The sequence below is a fragment of the Gouania willdenowi genome, chromosome 12, assembly GCF_900634775.1.
Source record: "Gouania willdenowi chromosome 12, fGouWil2.1, whole genome shotgun sequence".
Classification (NCBI taxonomy): domain Eukaryota; kingdom Metazoa; phylum Chordata; class Actinopteri; order Blenniiformes; family Gobiesocidae; genus Gouania; species Gouania willdenowi.
Genome location: NC_041055.1, coordinates 20,825,554 through 20,844,161, shown reverse-complemented (window position 1 = coordinate 20,844,161; position 18,608 = coordinate 20,825,554). Strand labels below are relative to the sequence as shown.

The following is an 18,608-nucleotide window of genomic DNA, read 5'->3' as shown; positions in this document are numbered from 1 at the left end:
GAGAAACAAGAGTTTTACAGGCACAGCAAAGTTAAACGGGCACTGGTCATCAACAACAGATGTGTTGTGTTGTGAAGACCAAAGTAAGTAATGCATTAATGTCCTAACCTTAACTGTCTATATTGACTCATGAATACCCAAGGTGTAATGTTAGCCAAGAGTTTTTCATTTCAAGGACCTCCAGTTTGATATGCATTAGACCACAGTCTACATTTCTATATACACTATAAACTACAGAGCCTTACCACTATCCAAGTTTAAATTTACTTACCTGACAAGAAATGGGCCGAAACAAATTTTGTTGTTTTTCCTATTTTTACCTCATTGGTCTTGGTTTAGCTTAGGTTTTTCATTCACAGTTCAATTTTAAAACTAGAGCAACAGCTATACTGGTCTACAAAGATATTCCATTTATTGCATCTAACACTATTTCTGATTAAAAGGGTCTATGTAATGGTTGTGGGTAAACTTTCGGGGCTTAATTTAATTCTAGTTAATATATATGCCCCCAATTTTGACAATAATCAGTTCTTTTAAAATATGTTAACTTCCATCCCCAGTTTGGATAGTCATCATCTGATTTTTTTCAGGGGATTATAATCTTGTGTTGGACTCAATTTTAGATCGCTGTTCTCACTCTGTGTTAAAGGCATATAAATCAGTACAAACAATCCAGGCATTCATAGACATGCACAAACTCATAGATCCATGGCAGTTTAAAAATCCTAAGAAAAGGGAGTACTCCTTTTATTCTAATGTACATAAATCATTTTCTAGAACTGATTTTTTTCTGGTTGATCCCTGCTTATTGAGCACCATCAACACCATATCTTTAATGCTTTCATTTGTATTCTCTCTGTCTCAAGTACCCCCTGTAGTACCCAAATTTAAGAAAAACTGCTCTCAAGGGCCTGATTCGAGCCCCGGGCCTTTAGTTTGACATGTGTGCCGTAAAAACAATTGAAAAATTTAAAGTGACACACTTTATTCTGGCCTTGAAAGCTCAGAAGTGACAGATAAAGACTTTGATGTTGAGGGGGTGCAGGTGTTCGAGAGCGTTGACATTGCTGTATTTTTGCGGCTTCTTGTACTTTTGTGTGTGTGTCTGGAGGGCCTAAGACAAAAGCTAGAAGATCATTGGCTGGTTCTGTGCAAGTGGTAACACTTATAGTCAAGGTGACTCGTTGTCCAAGGACAGCAGGAGAACTGTGATTAAACAGACTTTACCAGAGTCTTTAGTAGTTCAGATAAAAGAACCGCAGTGCGATGCAACCAAAGAAGCATATTCTATTGCAGTGGTTCTCAAACTTTTGAGGCTCAAGTTCCCCCTTTTTCCTACTTTTGAATGCACATACCCCCCTATGTCCAACTACTACTTTTTGCTCAGAATTCTGTGAAAAAACAACTACAGAGCATAATGATGGAATTAATTAGTGATAACACACATTTCAAAGAATCAAATTTTGGAAATAAATTGAATGTAGCAGTATTTAATGCCTCCTGAATAGATTTATTTTGCTAGATTTTTAAAAATCATTTACTTACATTTCCTTTCTAATGTGGGACCAAGACTGATCCTTGTATTTTCAGTTCATCTTCTAATTCTAATCAAGATCATTTCTATCATTTTGTGTATTTTCTTGTTTGTCTTTTTTTTTTTTAAAAATTATCATTCAGTAAATTTTTCCCGTTTTTTTTTTGTGTTTGTATTATTTAAATTATTCTATTTCAGTTTGTGTGTGTGTTTGATTGTTTCTTATGTCGTTTTGTATTTTTCTGTTATTTTTGTGTATTTTCTAGTGATCTTGTGTATTTTTCTTTCATTTAGTGTGGCTTTGTTGTCGTTTTGTGTGTTTCTGGTAATGGTAAGTATTTTTCTCTCCAAGTGTGTGTTTTGTAGTCATTTGAAACTAGAAATAAAAATAACCCCATATTTTTGAATGCTTTTACTTGTAAATTTTCCTCCCTCTTTCAAGTACCCCCTGTAGTGCCATCGTGTACCCTGAGAGGAACACGTACTGCCATTTGAGAAACTCTTCTATTGCATTGCCACGTCAAAGGGGGTAACTTTGGTTCCACCTAGTGGTCACCTTGAGCTTAACCCTAGTGGTTTCACTGCAAAAAGGGGGCTGGACCAATGTACCGGTTTGTCCTTTTTGCATTGATTAGAACAAACTTTACAGCCTCCAAAATGGAGTAAAGATCTTGTTAATGTAATTGAGTAAAATGATACAGGGCTGACTCAACAAATGAGAAACATCTACCAATTAAACAAATTGCTCTCCTCAACAGGACGGTGATTAAAACGTTGCACTGTGGCAGACGATGGAGCTGAGGGTCAATAACATCTATCCTTTGTGCTCCAGCAGATGTGTGAAGCTCATTTCTTTCCCTCTCTATTACCATTAATTAGCTCCTGAAGCAGGATCAATAAGAAAAAAACGCAGACACTTGTACAAGGTCACCGGTCTTTGGTTTAATTGGCTTCAGAAATGATAAAAAAAAAGAAAATGGCAGTGAAATATCTGGTGGCGATAACTAAAACTTCTTTAATAACGTGTAGGATGAAAACAAACCATGACCTGGGGTAGTAAGAGTCTTGACAGACAAGGCACTGAAATGTGAAAGACACTTAAAAAAGGGAAATGTCAGAACATGTCCAATCATGTGGTTTGTGGAATAAAAAGAAAGCTGCTGCGCTTTGAGCTGGGGATTTCCTCTATTCTCCTCCACACAGCTCCAGCAGGATTTTGCGGTAATCTCCAGATGTGTCTCCCTGAGCAGCAACGGGATGAAAAAAAACAAAACATAAATCAATAGAATTTCTGACCAAATCATAAATCACATTGAGATTTCTACATAAGTCACAGTGATTGTAAACTGTAATGTTTTTATTCGTTCCTTCAAAGTGACTCTCATTACTGCTCTGAGCTGTCGTCACTGTTTACACGCGCGTGCGCGCACACACATTACACTGCAGTTATTATATCACACCTGATGTAATGCTAAACTTGTGCTGACAGCAGAACTCTCCCCGCCACCGTGTCGTTAAAGCCTCACCTTGATGAAAGAGTGCAGAGTCTTTCCGTACATCTTCAGGAACTGTTCCTTAATGTCCAGCATGTCAATCTCTGCCCTGGAAACCATTATTCTGATAAGGACGCTGTCAGTGGTGCCAAGCCCCTAAGAGAGAGAGAGAGAGCACAAACTACATTATTAAATAACCAGGCTTCTGCTACAAATAAACAGCATTACAACTATGTTTTATTATGGCATGTTTCTACTTTTGGATGAAAAAACTATGACATTCTCAACAATAATGACTCAGCAGTTTCTCTGAAGCAGTCCAAAGGGTTTCAAAAAAGGAAAAGCAAGATGAATGTTGTAAATCTAATCTTTAGTAGATCACTAAATACTAGTACCTTGTGCAAAAATGATGAACACACTTAAACATGGGTTAGACTGAAGTAAAGTACAGAAATTGACCAAAAAAAAAAAACAGAAAATTGGAGGTATGGTGTTTCGTTTTAAAACCAAATCAAAATAACAAATAAACTCTGTGCATATTTTGTTTTACTGACTTAAAACCAAAACAAAAATGCAGAAAAATCAAAAACCAGAAAAGCAGTGTTTTTCTGTTTTTTTGTTTTGTTTTTGTCCTGTTTGTGTGGTATTTGGATATTTACAGGGACATTAGAGCGAAACCTTAAAGGCTCAAACATACCAGGACGGACACCCGAAAAGCAGAGTCCACCAGGCCAATTAAATGCAAAGCTCAGATTTTACTACCGCGCAGACTTCTCTGTGTAGTTGGTGTCACACTACACACTGCTCGGCATTGTATCGACCCGCATCAAATGCAACACCGACCTGCATTTCACTCGCCTGGTGAAACAGAGCAGGAGAGATGAACATAAGCTTAGGGGAGAGACGAGCTACGGAAGTAGCGACACCTTTAAAACACATCCCAGGACAAAAAGGACTACAGAGAAGGGCTAAGAATCATGGGACATGTAGGAAACTACTATACACGGCGGTGCACCTGGGTATGTAAACAATTAGGAGAGCAGACAGTCAGCGCAAAGTCTGTGGTGCGCGGGGTTCGCCCAAATATGTTTGAGCCTTAAATCTGCTGCACCTCGGTTCCCTCTACAGGTCCTTGGACCAGGTCTCCACACACAATAGGACTGTTTAGGATTTATTTCAGCAATTTTCTGGTCCTGCTCATGTTTTCATGCAGTCTGTGAATGTTTTAGCTCGTAAAAAGCTGCTCATATTAAAGTTGTTTTGCCGTGTTTGCAGTCCAAATAGTATCCAAACAAACAGGTGACTGACTATCGACTGTGAGGCTAGTGTGAGGAACAATAGATGTTAGACCTTCTATGATTGGACACCTTTGCAAATACAATTACAGCTTTTTTATGGGCAGTAAAAATATATATTTTTTGATCACAAGAAACGAGGAGCACCAGTAGATTCATTACACCACATCTGCTTCCTTTAATCACATATGTGCATGCATTTCTTTACATCCTTTTATAAAAAATATCTATTCTTGTATAATTAATGTTTAAATTCACCAGTTCGTCAATGTGACTTGTGCGTTGCTTCTATTTTTGGGCGTAAAAGTCCCCACCCCCTGTTTGTGGGTCCCTCTGTGAGCTTTAAAACATGAAGCTCTCATCATTGTTTCTCTTAAATATTTAAATATCTCACAAACAGAACAAGATTTCATTTTAAAACAGAAAAACTTTGCTTGTCTGGTTTTTGATTTTTCTGCATTTCCGTTTTGGTTTTAAGTCAGTAAAACAAAATAACCACACTATTTGTTATTTTGATTTGGTTATAAAACAGAATAACCAAAGAACGAAGGGTAAGGGTTAAGGCGTAATGGCAAGGCTTTAGTCGGACCCTAAATACTATTGCAAAAATTATGATCACACTTAAACGGGAGTTAGACTCGCGTAGTCGGTGTTCAATAAACATCCTTAATTTTCCTAAGCAGAGTAAAAGTTTGTTAACGACAGAACTTAGATTTAGCACTCTACCTTCATTGATTTGTACAATCTCTCAGCAAAGAAGGCTGGTCGGTTCCTCATGCTTTTCACTACAAAGGAAAACATAAACAACGGGTCATAAAAGAACTTCAACCATTGATCATTCTGGATCTATTCAGTTTTAAAAAGTCCTCATCTTAAAAGAGACGCTAACATTCACCCATCAATAAACCTGCTTTTCATTCATCAGTCAAACTGTTCTTCATTATCCATTTGAAAATGATGTAGGATGAATAAAACAGACCGATGGCCAGAAACACTTCCTCCAGACAGCCAGACATCTCCCTCTTGATGCTCTCCTCGATGTCTCGACCAGAAATCTTCTGATACTCCTCAAACACTGCACAAAAACACAAAGATCCTTGAGAAAATAGGTTTAAGCAGTTCTTTTTTAAGAACTCTATAAAATATCTACAAACAATTAGGAACATTCGCCGTCATGTGATACAACACTAGTTCCTGTTGTAACAGTGAGTATAAAAATGCTGCCAGAATACCTCGCAACAGATGGTTTCGGTTCCTCACGCAGAGCACAGTGAGGAATTTAACCTCATCTGTGCCCCACCGAGCCTCACCGGCCTCAAAGATTTCCTACAAATTAAATACATTACAAACTGTTTAAATCATAAGTCACTTTTTTTTAACCTGAGGACTTCACTCTTTACCTTGGCATCCAGCACAGCCTGGGCCTCGTCTACGTTGTCACCTTCATCACGTCCAGCCTGCAAAGCAGATAATACAGCATATTAGGGAATTGTCCATGCAAGATTTCTTTTGTACGTACATGTTCTAACAGTAAAGAATAGTGAAGTCCTAAAATTGCATTATCAAATGTACAATTATTCTGTTCATGACTAGGAAAGTTTAACTATTATTTCACTGATATTTATTTGTGCTCAATTACTGCACAAAGAACAACCCTGGCCCTCTTTACCACTAAACCATTTTCTTTTAGCAATGGTGGACATACATTAAATCTGACTCTATATACTGTAAGCCCAAGTTGGGAAAGGTTATTGTGGTCAAGAGATGGGACAACAGGCCACAAAAAAGAGATTTGAGGGCCACATTTTCAAAATTCACATCAGTATTTAAACTAAGAATCAATCTAAATATTTACACAGAAAAGAATATAGGTTATTGAATATTTTTGTTATCTTTTTTTCTTAAATTTTGTTAGGTCTTTTCGTGTACCTTTGTTTTGTCATTTTTCAGTCTTAAGTATTTTTTCATTTTTTTTTATTGATTTTAATTTGTATTTTTATTATCATTTTGTGCGTTTAATTTGAGGAACTGCCAGTTGCCCATGTCTCGTAGCCTGTTTCTTACCGTCAGTAAAGACACCAGAACTCTTTGAAACATTCCTGACGTATCTCCACAAACAGCCTTTTCCAAGTCCTTCTCATATTCTGTCATTAAAGGAAAAAAGGACACAATGTGGAATCAGTTTCTATTCTGACTAAACAGATAAGGATTTAAATCAAAAGAAAGATACACAACCATCACTAAACGCATTCCGCTTATGACTAGCCTACAAACAACGTCTAAGCTCCACACTCTTTGGAAATCTGTCAGTTTTCACAAAACAGTGACAAATAGAAATCTTAGGCAAGTTCAATGTTAATTATGCCAAACTAACAGTTTTAACAATAATGTTCACATAAAGCAGATTTTGTTTTGCACAATTGCACAGGAGACAATTTACATGAAAATCAAAAAATGAAAATCAGATTTTTCAATGAAATCTAAAAACATGGGTAATAGTTAGATAATGTGTTTGATACAGTTTTACAATTATTCATTGTATCTTAGTAAATACACTATAAGTCAAAATTGTTGACAATTTCTGTATGCATTTCAAACCAGTTCATCTTGTGGCATAAAGCACCAAACAATGAGCTGCAGCAGTGGCTTTCATGAATCATTTACAGTCTCTACTGTTTTCCTTTAATGGATGTCATTCTATCTCCTAACATGAAATACAATACCACATAAAACAAACACTGTTTCATCTGCAACATACAGCGGCCTCTGAGCAGACAAAGTTACCTTTCTTGTAGAACGCGCAGATGGTTTTTATTTCAGCGTTTGTCCTTGAGGCGAGAATATCGACTAGACACGCCTCCTCCGTTCCAGCCCCCTGCAAAGAATCAGAGTATAGCACAAGTTGAGGAAAGAGATAAAGATCTGAAGGAGAGTCATGTTTTAAAAGTTACTATGAATGAATTAATATGAAATGCTGGTATGCAATTCAGTCATGCATTATTTGTTCGCAGCTGTGCAGTGCATCCGGATAGTATTCACACTTTATCAAGTGTTTATGTTATAGCTTTGTTAAAGTCCGCTATGTAACAACAACCTGAAATGTAACCAGACCCGAATTGTTGTTCATTTCTTTCAATAAAACTGGAAACGTAATAACTGGTCAGTAACAAGAAAATGTTTTATACATTACCAGGCAGGCAAAATATTTTTCTACTAATAGTGTAATCACTTTATTACATCATAGAGTGATTCAATTATTTATGGATTAAAGGGCTTATTGCTTCAATGTAGTATTATACACAAATGCGTATGCGTAAATATATGCATGTGTGTATATATACATTTTTATATATATATATATACATTACACACACACGGAGTGCAAAAAAGCAATTAATTGCATTTTTTGTGCATTTTCTCTGTAATTGGTTAATTGTAAGAAAAAAAAGTTGACAAATGTCAAGATTATATAAATGTTAGAGTTTTCCAAAATGCTTTAATTTTATATATACATACACACACACCCACACACATGCATTTGTGTATGATACATACTACACTCTACATTGAAGCAATAAGCCCTTTAATCCATAAATCATTGACTCACTCTATGATGTAATAACATTATTACACTATTAGGGGAAACATATTTTGTCTGCCTCATAATGTAATAATGAACCAAAAAGTTTTTACGTTTTGGACTCAGCAACTTCTTACAATATTGACCAGTTGTAACAATTTGGGTTTTATTAAAAAAAAATGTATTATATTTAAGGCTCAGCACTAGGCAAGGTAAGGCAAATTTGTTTGTATAGCGCATTTCGTACACAAGGCAACTCAATGTGCTTTACATGATAAAACAATCAACAGCTTAAAATCAATAAGAACATTTAAAAATCATCAGTAAAATCAATTAAAACAAACACATTACATCAACAACATGACCAAAAATCTCCCTCTCAATCATACACAGTAAAGAAAAAGAGTTTCTTTAACTACTTTTTTTTTTTTTTTAATAACAATTAGGGTCTTGTTACATTTAGGGTCATTGTTACATATCGGGCTCTAACAAGCCTTATACCAAATTGGAACAAATTCCTTTTTTTCTCTCAACATTTGACACACCACACCCCACACTGACATCACAAAGACAGTTTTTTTATGTTTGAAAATGTGTTAAAATGATAAAATATTGGGAGGATGAGGAGCACTGACCTTCATTGCCTGCCTCAGCTCATAGGCGTCGTACACAGGCGCCAACATCAGCAGACCCAGAACGACACACCTGAAGTTCCCACTCAGCTCAGAGGAAATATCATCAGCAAGGTTCTGGAGAGGAAAAAGAAGCAGACACACACTTAGATACAGTATACCCCTTAATTACACAATCTGCCAGGAAAATCCTTTTGGCTAACGAGGGTTTTCTATTTTGAAGACATGATTTCAGATATTTGCGGAAACACAGGGGAACTCCTTTACAAAGCTTGCCTGTGTGACCACATGTGGGTGTCGCCTTGTGGAACATGACTCACTGTTTCTGAGAGGACTCCAAACTCTTTCCTTTTACTCAGAAGGAAAACTTTGAATAACGTCATTATAAGAAGATATTTTCATTAGTAGAAATTATTTCATTGTCTTGTGAGGAAGATTATCTTTTATAGATGGTTTTCATGTGATGTCATAGTCGATTCGCATAACAATTACTACCCGGAGTCGGCCATGTTGGAGGAAAAACGCAGCGACCATTTAATCAGTGGTAAGTACTATAATATTCTAGAATTTTCATCTGACTGTGCAAAAAAAATTGACATTTGCAAAATGCAAGGCCTTTGCTCCGACTATCATTTGCTAGGTAAACCTGCTACTTTGTATGATGAATGCTTGCCAGACTGGGTTCCAACTCAAAACCTTGGCCATTCTAAAGTAAAGGAAAGCTCAAAGTCACTTGATCAAAGTCATAGACATGTCGAGAGAGAGAATAAAAGACGAAAACTTGCTGCGGAGGAGTCAAAAACACAACAGCCTTCGACATCCCACGGTGAGGTGTAATTTGGCTGTTATACTTGTTCTTTTACTTGATCATTATATTGAAAATAAAAGTTATTAAAATTGTGGCTTTGCGTGTTTTTATACATTATTAATATTATTTATGTTTTTGTAATTGTGGGATGAGAAGGAATATGTGAGGAGGCAACCATTTAAAAGTCAAGTAAATTATCTAGTAATGTAACTAGTTAGGCTAGAAAAATTGCTTTCTATAAATTTTTATTTTTCTTCAATTGAACAAGGTATGAAAACTGTATACACAATAATTTGTGAAGTTATTTGAGCTGTTCTACATAACGAGACATGCATATTCAACAAATCATGATATTTCAAAGTCAATATCTAGTACTGTTTGCTATTTTATAAATTATGGCATCGAGATCGTTAAAGTGAACACATTAGTAGACACGTTAGCAGATATCGTATGGCGTGGTTACGCAGTTTGGTTATTTGTTCGCCCAACACAGTGAAAATCCCACACTTGATCCATGGAATCTTTAAATAAAGAGATAATAAGTAGGAAGCATAGCTTAGTGATGCCAGTGTTTGTCGTTAGTAAACGTTGAGGCCGTCCACTTCCCACACATCACATCACCTTCTTTGTCTTTCCATTTGTTTACAGAACCACTCATTTTTTGCTTTACGGTTAATGGTTAACTTCCTTCTATCAGCTATATGTTACTATAGCAACCCCCACCCAGTGGTGAAAAACGATGGGAGCACCGAGTGGAAAGGAGACGTGACACATTTACAGCTCCTGCCAACAGATTATGAAAGCTGCTAGTTAGATTCCTTCTCCTCTGACAGGTCCAGCCTTTCTCACCTTTCCCACAGTTTGCTTGTAGGCCTCTTTGATTTGCTGCCTCTGGGCAATAGTGCGGTGTGCCAGAACATCAATGATAGCTGCTTCATCAGTGCCTGAAAAAAAAAAAAAACACATGTTCACAATCAGTCAAAAAAGATTTCACTGATCACGTTAAATAATTCAGCCATTATTTGTTGACACAGACAAGCAACAACTATCCACCTCACACACACACAGTGGTTTGTTTATCGTTGGCATAGCAACTGTCTGTTAGCAATTCCCCAATGAGTCACGTCACGGGGGAAGATGACTGGATGGATTAAGTTTAACGCTATTAACATTCCCAGCCATCCATGCGCGGATAGGGTGACAAACACTGTTGTTACACACTCCTGGGTGTTAAACTGCAGCTTTTTGGTTTAATAATAACGGAACCAATAGACCAGCAACATCCAGGTCAACTTTCCATTCTTATCAGGAGTGAACAGACAACTTTACAACCCAATGTTTAACAAGGATGTGGCAAAGTTCAAGGACAGAACAAACTGCAAGAAACTGAACTACAGGCAAAACACAGAGGGAGAGAATCCCTGAATATGTTTCCTTGGGCTTTTGTTTACATTAAGAATACATGTAAAATAATCAGTAAATCCTTTCATTTTAACATGATATTTTCAGTGAGAGGTTCACAAACCTGTTCCCTTCATGGCCTCCCTCAGCCTGTTAGCATCGGCCTCTGCATTAAATCCCGGCGCCTCAGTCACTGTGCCACGTTTCCCAATCTGAGGAGAAAACACCAGATTAGAGCCACTTCTTTTCCGAGCAGAAATCAAATAAAACAGTACAATTGTTTCATATTTGAGTATGTACTACTGAGTACAAATTAAAGTCTGTGGACTGTTTCTTCACATTTTGTTCAACCAACACCTCTGGTCAACAAATTTCAGTTCAACACAATTTATGTACCATGACACCTTCAAAAACTACAAGTAAACATATGCACAATGCTCTTTTTTTAGCTCAACAGATTCAAGGTTAAATGCTCCAAATCATATCAGAAGAGGATGAATAAAACAGTCCAACAAATGTGATTTTTTTTTCCTGTACTACTGTATGCCTGTAATCATCTATCATATTCCTTTTTAAAATGAAGATTTTTGATTTTGATTTGATTTTGATTTTTGCGTATTTTTTTATTTAATTTAATTTATTTTTTAAGAACAACACTACAAGAAGATACTGTACTTTAATAAGCAACACAATTATGACAAATTAAACTAATTTTAGTTTTACTTCCAGGTTGGTGGCCTGTCAGTGAATTGAGCAATAATTACACTACTGCATGGCCGCTTAAAGCTGCAGCATGTAAGTTTTTTTTTGGCATCATTTGGTCGAAAATTCATAATAACCTTTCAGCATATTGTGATTCAAAGTGTTTACAGAGGACATTGGACCTCTGCTCCTTCTTTTGACTTTATTCAACCTTTAGAAACCAAGGAGCAGGACACTCTTTTTCAGGCAATCAGAGATCTGTTTACAAACCAAGAAGTGCTCCATGAGCTGTCTTGGGTGTTACTATTGGCTGCTCGACAAAAGTTAATGCGTGTTTACATCCTATCTGTAGTAAAAGTGCAATGACAGGTGTTCCGGAAAGGAAAAGTCCCCATCGCTGCGTTAGGCACAACGGCATACATGACAAAGCAAGTCATACTGTAAAAGGGAAGAACGACAGAGTCTCTAAAACATCAGAAAACTCTCAATTAATACAAGAAAAAGTGGCTAGATTTGTTGCTAGTCATTTTTGAGAAAAAAAAGTCTGTAAGGGGAGTTGGAAAGTCGCAAGATTTAGCGAGAAAGTCACTGCAAATAGCTCCATAGCCGTGCATGTTCATGAGGATGCCGGTGTATTCTAAACAGGGAGGGTAGGGGGAGCGTGATTGTTCCCATCTGGCCTTACATACTGCAGCTTTAATCAAATTCCACTAGTATCACTTTGAACATTTTACCTTGAGAACTACCCTCTGCACTGAGGAGCTAAAAAGCTTTAATGGTCCAAGGTAACATGATGGAATCAGGCAGAAGCTCTCAGGTGCTCAATTGGATTGAGATTGCACATTTGTGGATTTTCTAATTGCTCTGATCATTCTCGTCTGATCACTGGCAGAACACTAAAGCATGGGTGTTAAATGCATTTTCAAGATTTACAACTTAAAGATCAGCATTGTGGATGTTCTCAGAGGAATAGTCGTTACACCTGAACTCATATATTGTAATTATGTCATTTATCTCTTAATAGCTTTAGTCAAGTTGCTAGTGTACTTTATGCATCTTGGAAGAGCACCAGGAAGAGTTTTTGTCTGTCTGTATGTGGGGTGAAATTATGGAACAGCCTTAATTCACAAAAACATTTCAAGTCACTTCATAAACGCATGATCTGGTCACAGTACAGTGAGGATTAGGGCAGGGCTTAATGCAACTAATAGGCCAATAATAATGAAGTCCAAACAGACAGAAGCAATATGATGGAAATTGTATGATTAAGAAATGGTGGGTGGGATTCAATAAGTCTTTCTTCTTCCCTCTCCCTTTTGAGCAAAAGTTTTTTTGGTTCCTTATGTTTTGGTTTTCTTGTCCCAGCTCGAAAAAAACAACAACAAAAAAAACAACAAATAAATTAAATGAAATGTAGCTGCATACGAGCACATGACACTGTATACAGTAGTTAATGTCAAGATAAATATTCTTTAGGGTCTAAAATGTGCACATTTTTTAAACCACACTACAATAGTTTAAAATGTAAACTTAAAATGTTGCATAAAATGTTGCATATTCCTGAATCAACATCAGCATTGTGGGGGGTGGAGTTGATGGTGATTGCTTCAAAGCAGAATACAACAGGCCTCGACGGTCGAGTACTTACTGCCTGGGGTGGGAACCTCTGGGTCCCTCACGATACGTGATACATAGCTCACGAGAACAATTATCTCACGATATGACGGTACTGCAATTATTGATATGTTGGTCAGAAATCAATCTACGATAATCTATGACATAATAAGAAAAAAAAAAGATTAAGTGAAAAAACACAATTTTTATTTTATATCTCTGAAAGACAAAACATTGAAAAAGTGTTCTATGAACAGTGACACTATTTTAGTGCAATATTTCTGTAAATAAGTGTCAACATACCAATGTAAACTAATAAGTATCTCCAATAGTGCTTTCTGTAAACAAAAAATAGGGTCTTTCTTACCAGTGACACCATTATAGTGCAATATTTCAGTAAACAATGTATTGATTCCTTCAACAAACAGTGACAAAATTTATGTGAAGGGCTACCTGCACATTTTAGTGAAAAAGCAGAAAAGGTTTTGGAAAAAAAGAAAAATAAATAAAAAATCGATAGCGCGAGCCTATCGATAATTGATCGTGTGAAAAAAATACTGTGATATATTGCCGTATCGAGATATCGTCACACTACTACTTACTGCTGCCATTGTAGGAAATGGTTTTCCAAAGCTGGTCCAGAAAGCTGCAAACAAACACATCAGAAATAATGAGTTGACAGCAGAACAAAGACTGAGAATAGAAATAAGCTTTTATTGTGTTACCTAATCACCTCAGATCAATACTGAAAGCAGGTCCCAACACTCAATGCATTCACAGTTTATTGTGCACGTTGGGAGTCATCCCTGGAGCTAATCTTATTAAGATCCTGTTGCTTAGGACCCACCTGTTATTACACTGCCAGGAGGGAAGTCAGCGTATGGATCTTTACTCCGACCTGTTTTTCTACCTGTCAGGATCATCTTACATACTGTACGACTAATGCTGTTACCAAATGCCGGATGCTCACAATGTTTTTTCCATTTGTAAAATAGTGCACTCAACATTTAAGTCACCAGTCGGACAACAATGACATTTGTTAAGCAAACACAACAACCTGAAGTGTGTGCTAAAGACCAACAGCCACAATTCAACAGTTTATGGTGTAAATAATGAGCCTGTGATGCCTACACACACACTTTGTCATACACAACCACTTCCAGACAGCGGTGAAAACACAAAGTGGAAGAGGCCCCAGGCTAATAGTAAGGACTGATCTGTAGATCAATGGGAAGCAGAATGCCTCAAAGCTAGGCGAGCTGTGTGTTTAAGCCAACGTGTGAGGTTTATTTCAGTCCAAACTCTGCCCGAGTAAAACTAAAGCTGAGTCTTCTGTGTAGTAGCAAAAAAAGGATTGTACAGGGGAATGACAACACCAACATAGAACAATATTTGTAGCAGAAAACAACCAGAATAGATCACATTAGTTTCAACTAGGATGATGTTTTATAGCCAAACCCTGATGGAAGATGATCCCGGATGTATCTACCTGATAAGAATCAAATTCATGCTTTGCTTTCACATCCATAAAGGGAAGTTTTGTTTTCTTACTGTTCCAAATAGCATTTATAACATTTTTATATGTGAATAACCTTCTTGTATTAAAGGAATAAAATGTTATATAGGTTATCTTTAGCCAAGAGGATGGGTAAATATGAAAACCAAGGTTGGTAAATGGTGAACTAAAGCAAAGGCAGTGTCAATAACACAGTAGACTTGGGGGGTAAAAGGCTAATTATCTTTGAGCAGTTTAAAATTATTATTATCATGTATTTATATTATTATGATCCAAGTATGGTGCAGTAGCAGAAAGGCAAAATTGCCCACAACAATATTTGAAAATACACCATTACCAAATCCTACAATATACTAAAATATTTACTAACTCTAACCCCTAACCTGGTAATTCCTATTTATATTTACCAGGTTTTACTTTGTACAATATAAAGGTGGTGGGCAAATTTCCTTTATTTTCTACTTTTTGGGTGACCAAATGTTTAGTGGGCCAACTAAGCTTAACATTTTCTTAATTGACAAGATGAGCAAATATACGCGCCCTAAGATGGACTGTAGGGTTATACTTTTCCGACTGGCCCTGAGTCCGCTGGAATAAGCTCCAGTGTTTACACATATTTAAGATGGATTGATAGACTCGAAGCTAACATTGTTGTTGCATTTTTTCATTATTATTATTTTAACCAAATACGTTGGCCGGCCAGAGAAAAAAGGTCACACCTGGCTGTAACAACCAGGTAAGAGCCTCCCATTGATTAACTGATGCACCGTTGATTATGTTTCTGCAGAAAACAAGTTATTTAACTCTAACTGATGCAGCTTCTCATTTATTTTATTTTTTTTTTTTTTACTTCAAAAAGACACATCCTATGAAGTCTGAAAATATGGTAATCTGTTTGAAAGGGGTCAAATGATCGTCATGCATCAAACAGAGAAAACGTCTAAGGAGATTGCTAAAAGTAAAAACTACTAAAATCAAGTTAAGAACTGTCAGTAATAAAAAACTGGAAATACAGGGAAACATTATCTTTAAGGAAGGAATGTGGTTAAAAAAAAAACACATTGAATGATTGTGACTAGTGAAATTCTGCACAATACATAAATACATAAATAAAAATAAAATACAGAACTTTTTTTTTAATCACCAAGTCAATTGATAGCTTAACTGGTAATTGATGTCAAGACAATAAATTGTTGTACAGATAAAACAACAACTTCTAGCTTTTCACAATAAGAGCCCAGATTTGAGACTACACACTTGCTATCGACTCCTGTTTCTTGTTAGTGTATAATGTATTAACATATAACTACATTTTTGTAGAAAGAACCAAATATATTGTATTCATTAACCACTGGGTAAAACAGAGACATTGGCTATTACAGTAAAATGTGCCCATAATCAGATTTACAGTAAGAAATCACGTAGTTTAACTAAAATGATGTCAGTGATCATGGGGTCACTTTGTTTTCATGAATCGAGGCAAAGTTTGTCAATGAAAATCAAAGATGATGTTACTTCTCAACTTTTTTTTCTGAATTAAAATAAACTCTTTGTACAAAAAACTTGCATCAGGGTTTTCAGTATCATACAGTATTTCTAAATCTGACTAAGTCTCTCTCTCTCATATAAACATATCATTGGTTCAGAATTCCATCGTCAGCGATTTAATTGGTGTTGAGCAACATAAGCAACACATTGTTCTTCACCGAAGAGTCGAACATAATTATAGACTTCATCTTTTTTATATGGAAATTACATTAAATATATTTAAACAAAACAATAGAGCTAAAATATGTGTTTTATCAGTCGGTTAAGTTAATAAAGTTGTTTTTAAAGCAAAGAAAGGCTGCGGAGTTCGTCAGTAAACGGCCTGAGGTTGATGGGCACACCCAGCACACAAAGTCCCAGCAGCCTCCGCTCTGATACATTCACTGACACCTGAACAAATATATGGAACAATGACCATAACAGCTCACCTTCAAGGAAGACGGTGAAGTCGGCCGAAGCCTAGAAAAAAGAAGTGAAGAAGCGTCGACGTACCGGAAAACTGGAGATTATAAATATCAGCTGCCGTTACGTCCCACCCACTAAAGATGTCATATTTACACGGTCCGCCCACTGAGGCTGAAACAGTGCTGCGTTCAAGGACCGGCCATATTAACATGAAGCGAAGGCCGAAAGAACAGAACTGAGGGAAAGGCACAGGTACAAAAGCGCTCACCTGGTTACACGGACTGAGTTAATTCGGTTTACCTAAAGCAATAAAAGTTACTGAGACTTAGAGCACATTATAGATTTATTTTGCACAAAATACCTTCAAAGATAGTATTTAGTGTGCATGTAGTTATTAGAGTTATTTTGTTTATTTTCTTGTAATTAAAAAAAACGAAAAAACTCTTTTGTATTTGTATTGTTGTTCTGTATGCTTTTTAAAGTATTTTTATGTATTTTTGTCATGTTTGTATAAATATTCTCTCATTCAGGGTTTTTGTGCTGTTTTGTGTTTTTTTGGAGTAATGTTGCATATATTTGTTGTCATTTTATGTACAGTGTATATTTTTCTGTAATTTTGTATTTTGTATTTTTTTTTTTTTTTTTTTTTTTTGGAATATCTGGTGTATTTTTGCTATTGTTTTGTGTGTTTTTAATCATTTTATGGTTTTACTTTGGGAGCTGCACAAAATATGCCACCAGTCATTATATTACCATAATTATACCAACATTCTATCCGTACGCAGCGCCCCAATTTGGCCAGTTTAGGTCAAGTGATATAGGTCAGTCATTGGTCACTTTAGGTCACATGACTAAGACTAAACCTAACTCTAACCCTAACCCTAAAAATTGTTGCGATATTGGGTTATAACCTAAACCTAACCCTATCCTTACTCCAATTCTAACCCTAACGCTAAAAGTGGTTGCAATAATGGGTTATAACCTAAACCTGACTCTAAACCTTATCCTAACCCTAGACGCTACGAACATGTACTTCGGTAACTGTACCAATAGCACCGGGGTTGTCCATATGACAACCGTACAAAAAGACACTTTCTTTGAATTACACTGCAGTACCTTATACCAAAGTGCACGCATGTTGCTCTAGCACTGCAGTGAATGTGCTCCCTGACCTTGAATCATCTGTGTACCTCACATCCAAACAGTTTAATCATGTGCGATCAAATGAATGAGTAAAACATACAAAAGTGGAAGTGTTTTTTTTGTTTTTGCAGCCTGGCACTTTTTATGGTCCATGGACCGGTTTCAGTCTGCGGCCCGATGGTTGGGAACAACTGCTGAGCAGGATGGCAGGGGTCTGCTGGTGCTTATCCCAGCTCACACCAGGCACAAGGCATTACACCTTGATCAGGAAACCAGTCTGAAACAAACCAACATCCATTCACACACCAATGCACACCTTAGGCCATTAGTTTTTTTTGAATTGTGGGAGGAAGCCAGCACCCAGGGTCTTCTCGCTGGGACACAGACATGCTAAATGCTACACCTGCCATGCAATACAATATAACTACCCTGAGCCCTGAATTTCATCAATGGTTTCTGTGTTTATGACTGTTGTGTTAAGGAGACTTTACTGCACTTTATGAAAACAGATGTATCTGAGGTCACTGACATCCACTGGTGAGGATAAATGCCTGTCACTACAACAGAGAGACGATTAAAGCCAAACTGGTACCTCTACTACCTCTATGTGTAAATGGTTTTGCACGGTGCACACTGACTCCTATTTTTACTTTTTTCAGCAACTGTAGCAAAAATAAGGGGGATTTTCTTTCTAGCTCTGCTGTCTGATGCCTTGTAAACTGCTTGATGATACTTTTTGTTACTTTCTAGTGCTTCTAATGCAATTGTTGCTACATTAGTAGACTTATTTGACTACTTTTTTTGCTGCTGTCTTGACTTGTACTGGGCTGATGGTTCTTTTCTCATTCTTTTTCTTTTTTTTCTTCTTTTGCTTTTATGTTCAAAACTTCTCTGCTCTGTAGCAGTAGATGGTAGCTCCAATTTTGTCCAAAAATAT

The 18,608-nt window shown here is 36.7% G+C and overlaps 1 protein-coding gene across 1 annotated transcript; it reads right to left on the bottom strand.

Annotated features, from left to right (window-relative positions):
• Window positions 1-2,456: 2,456 nt before the first annotated feature.
• anxa4 (annexin A4) lies at window positions 2,457-16,685 on the bottom strand. Its single transcript, XM_028463401.1, has 13 exons — window positions 16,552-16,685; window positions 13,662-13,705; window positions 10,868-10,955; window positions 10,192-10,286; window positions 8,538-8,651; window positions 7,107-7,197; window positions 6,387-6,466; window positions 5,723-5,779; window positions 5,555-5,648; window positions 5,302-5,397; window positions 5,049-5,107; window positions 3,061-3,183; window positions 2,457-2,776 (listed from the first exon to the last, which is right to left on the bottom strand). The coding sequence occupies exons 2-13, from the start codon at window positions 13,668-13,670 to the stop codon at window positions 2,720-2,722; spliced, it is 963 nt and encodes a 320-aa protein (XP_028319202.1). The 5' UTR covers window positions 13,671-13,705; window positions 16,552-16,685; the 3' UTR covers window positions 2,457-2,719.
• Between the last annotated feature and the right edge of the window lie 1,923 nt (window positions 16,686-18,608).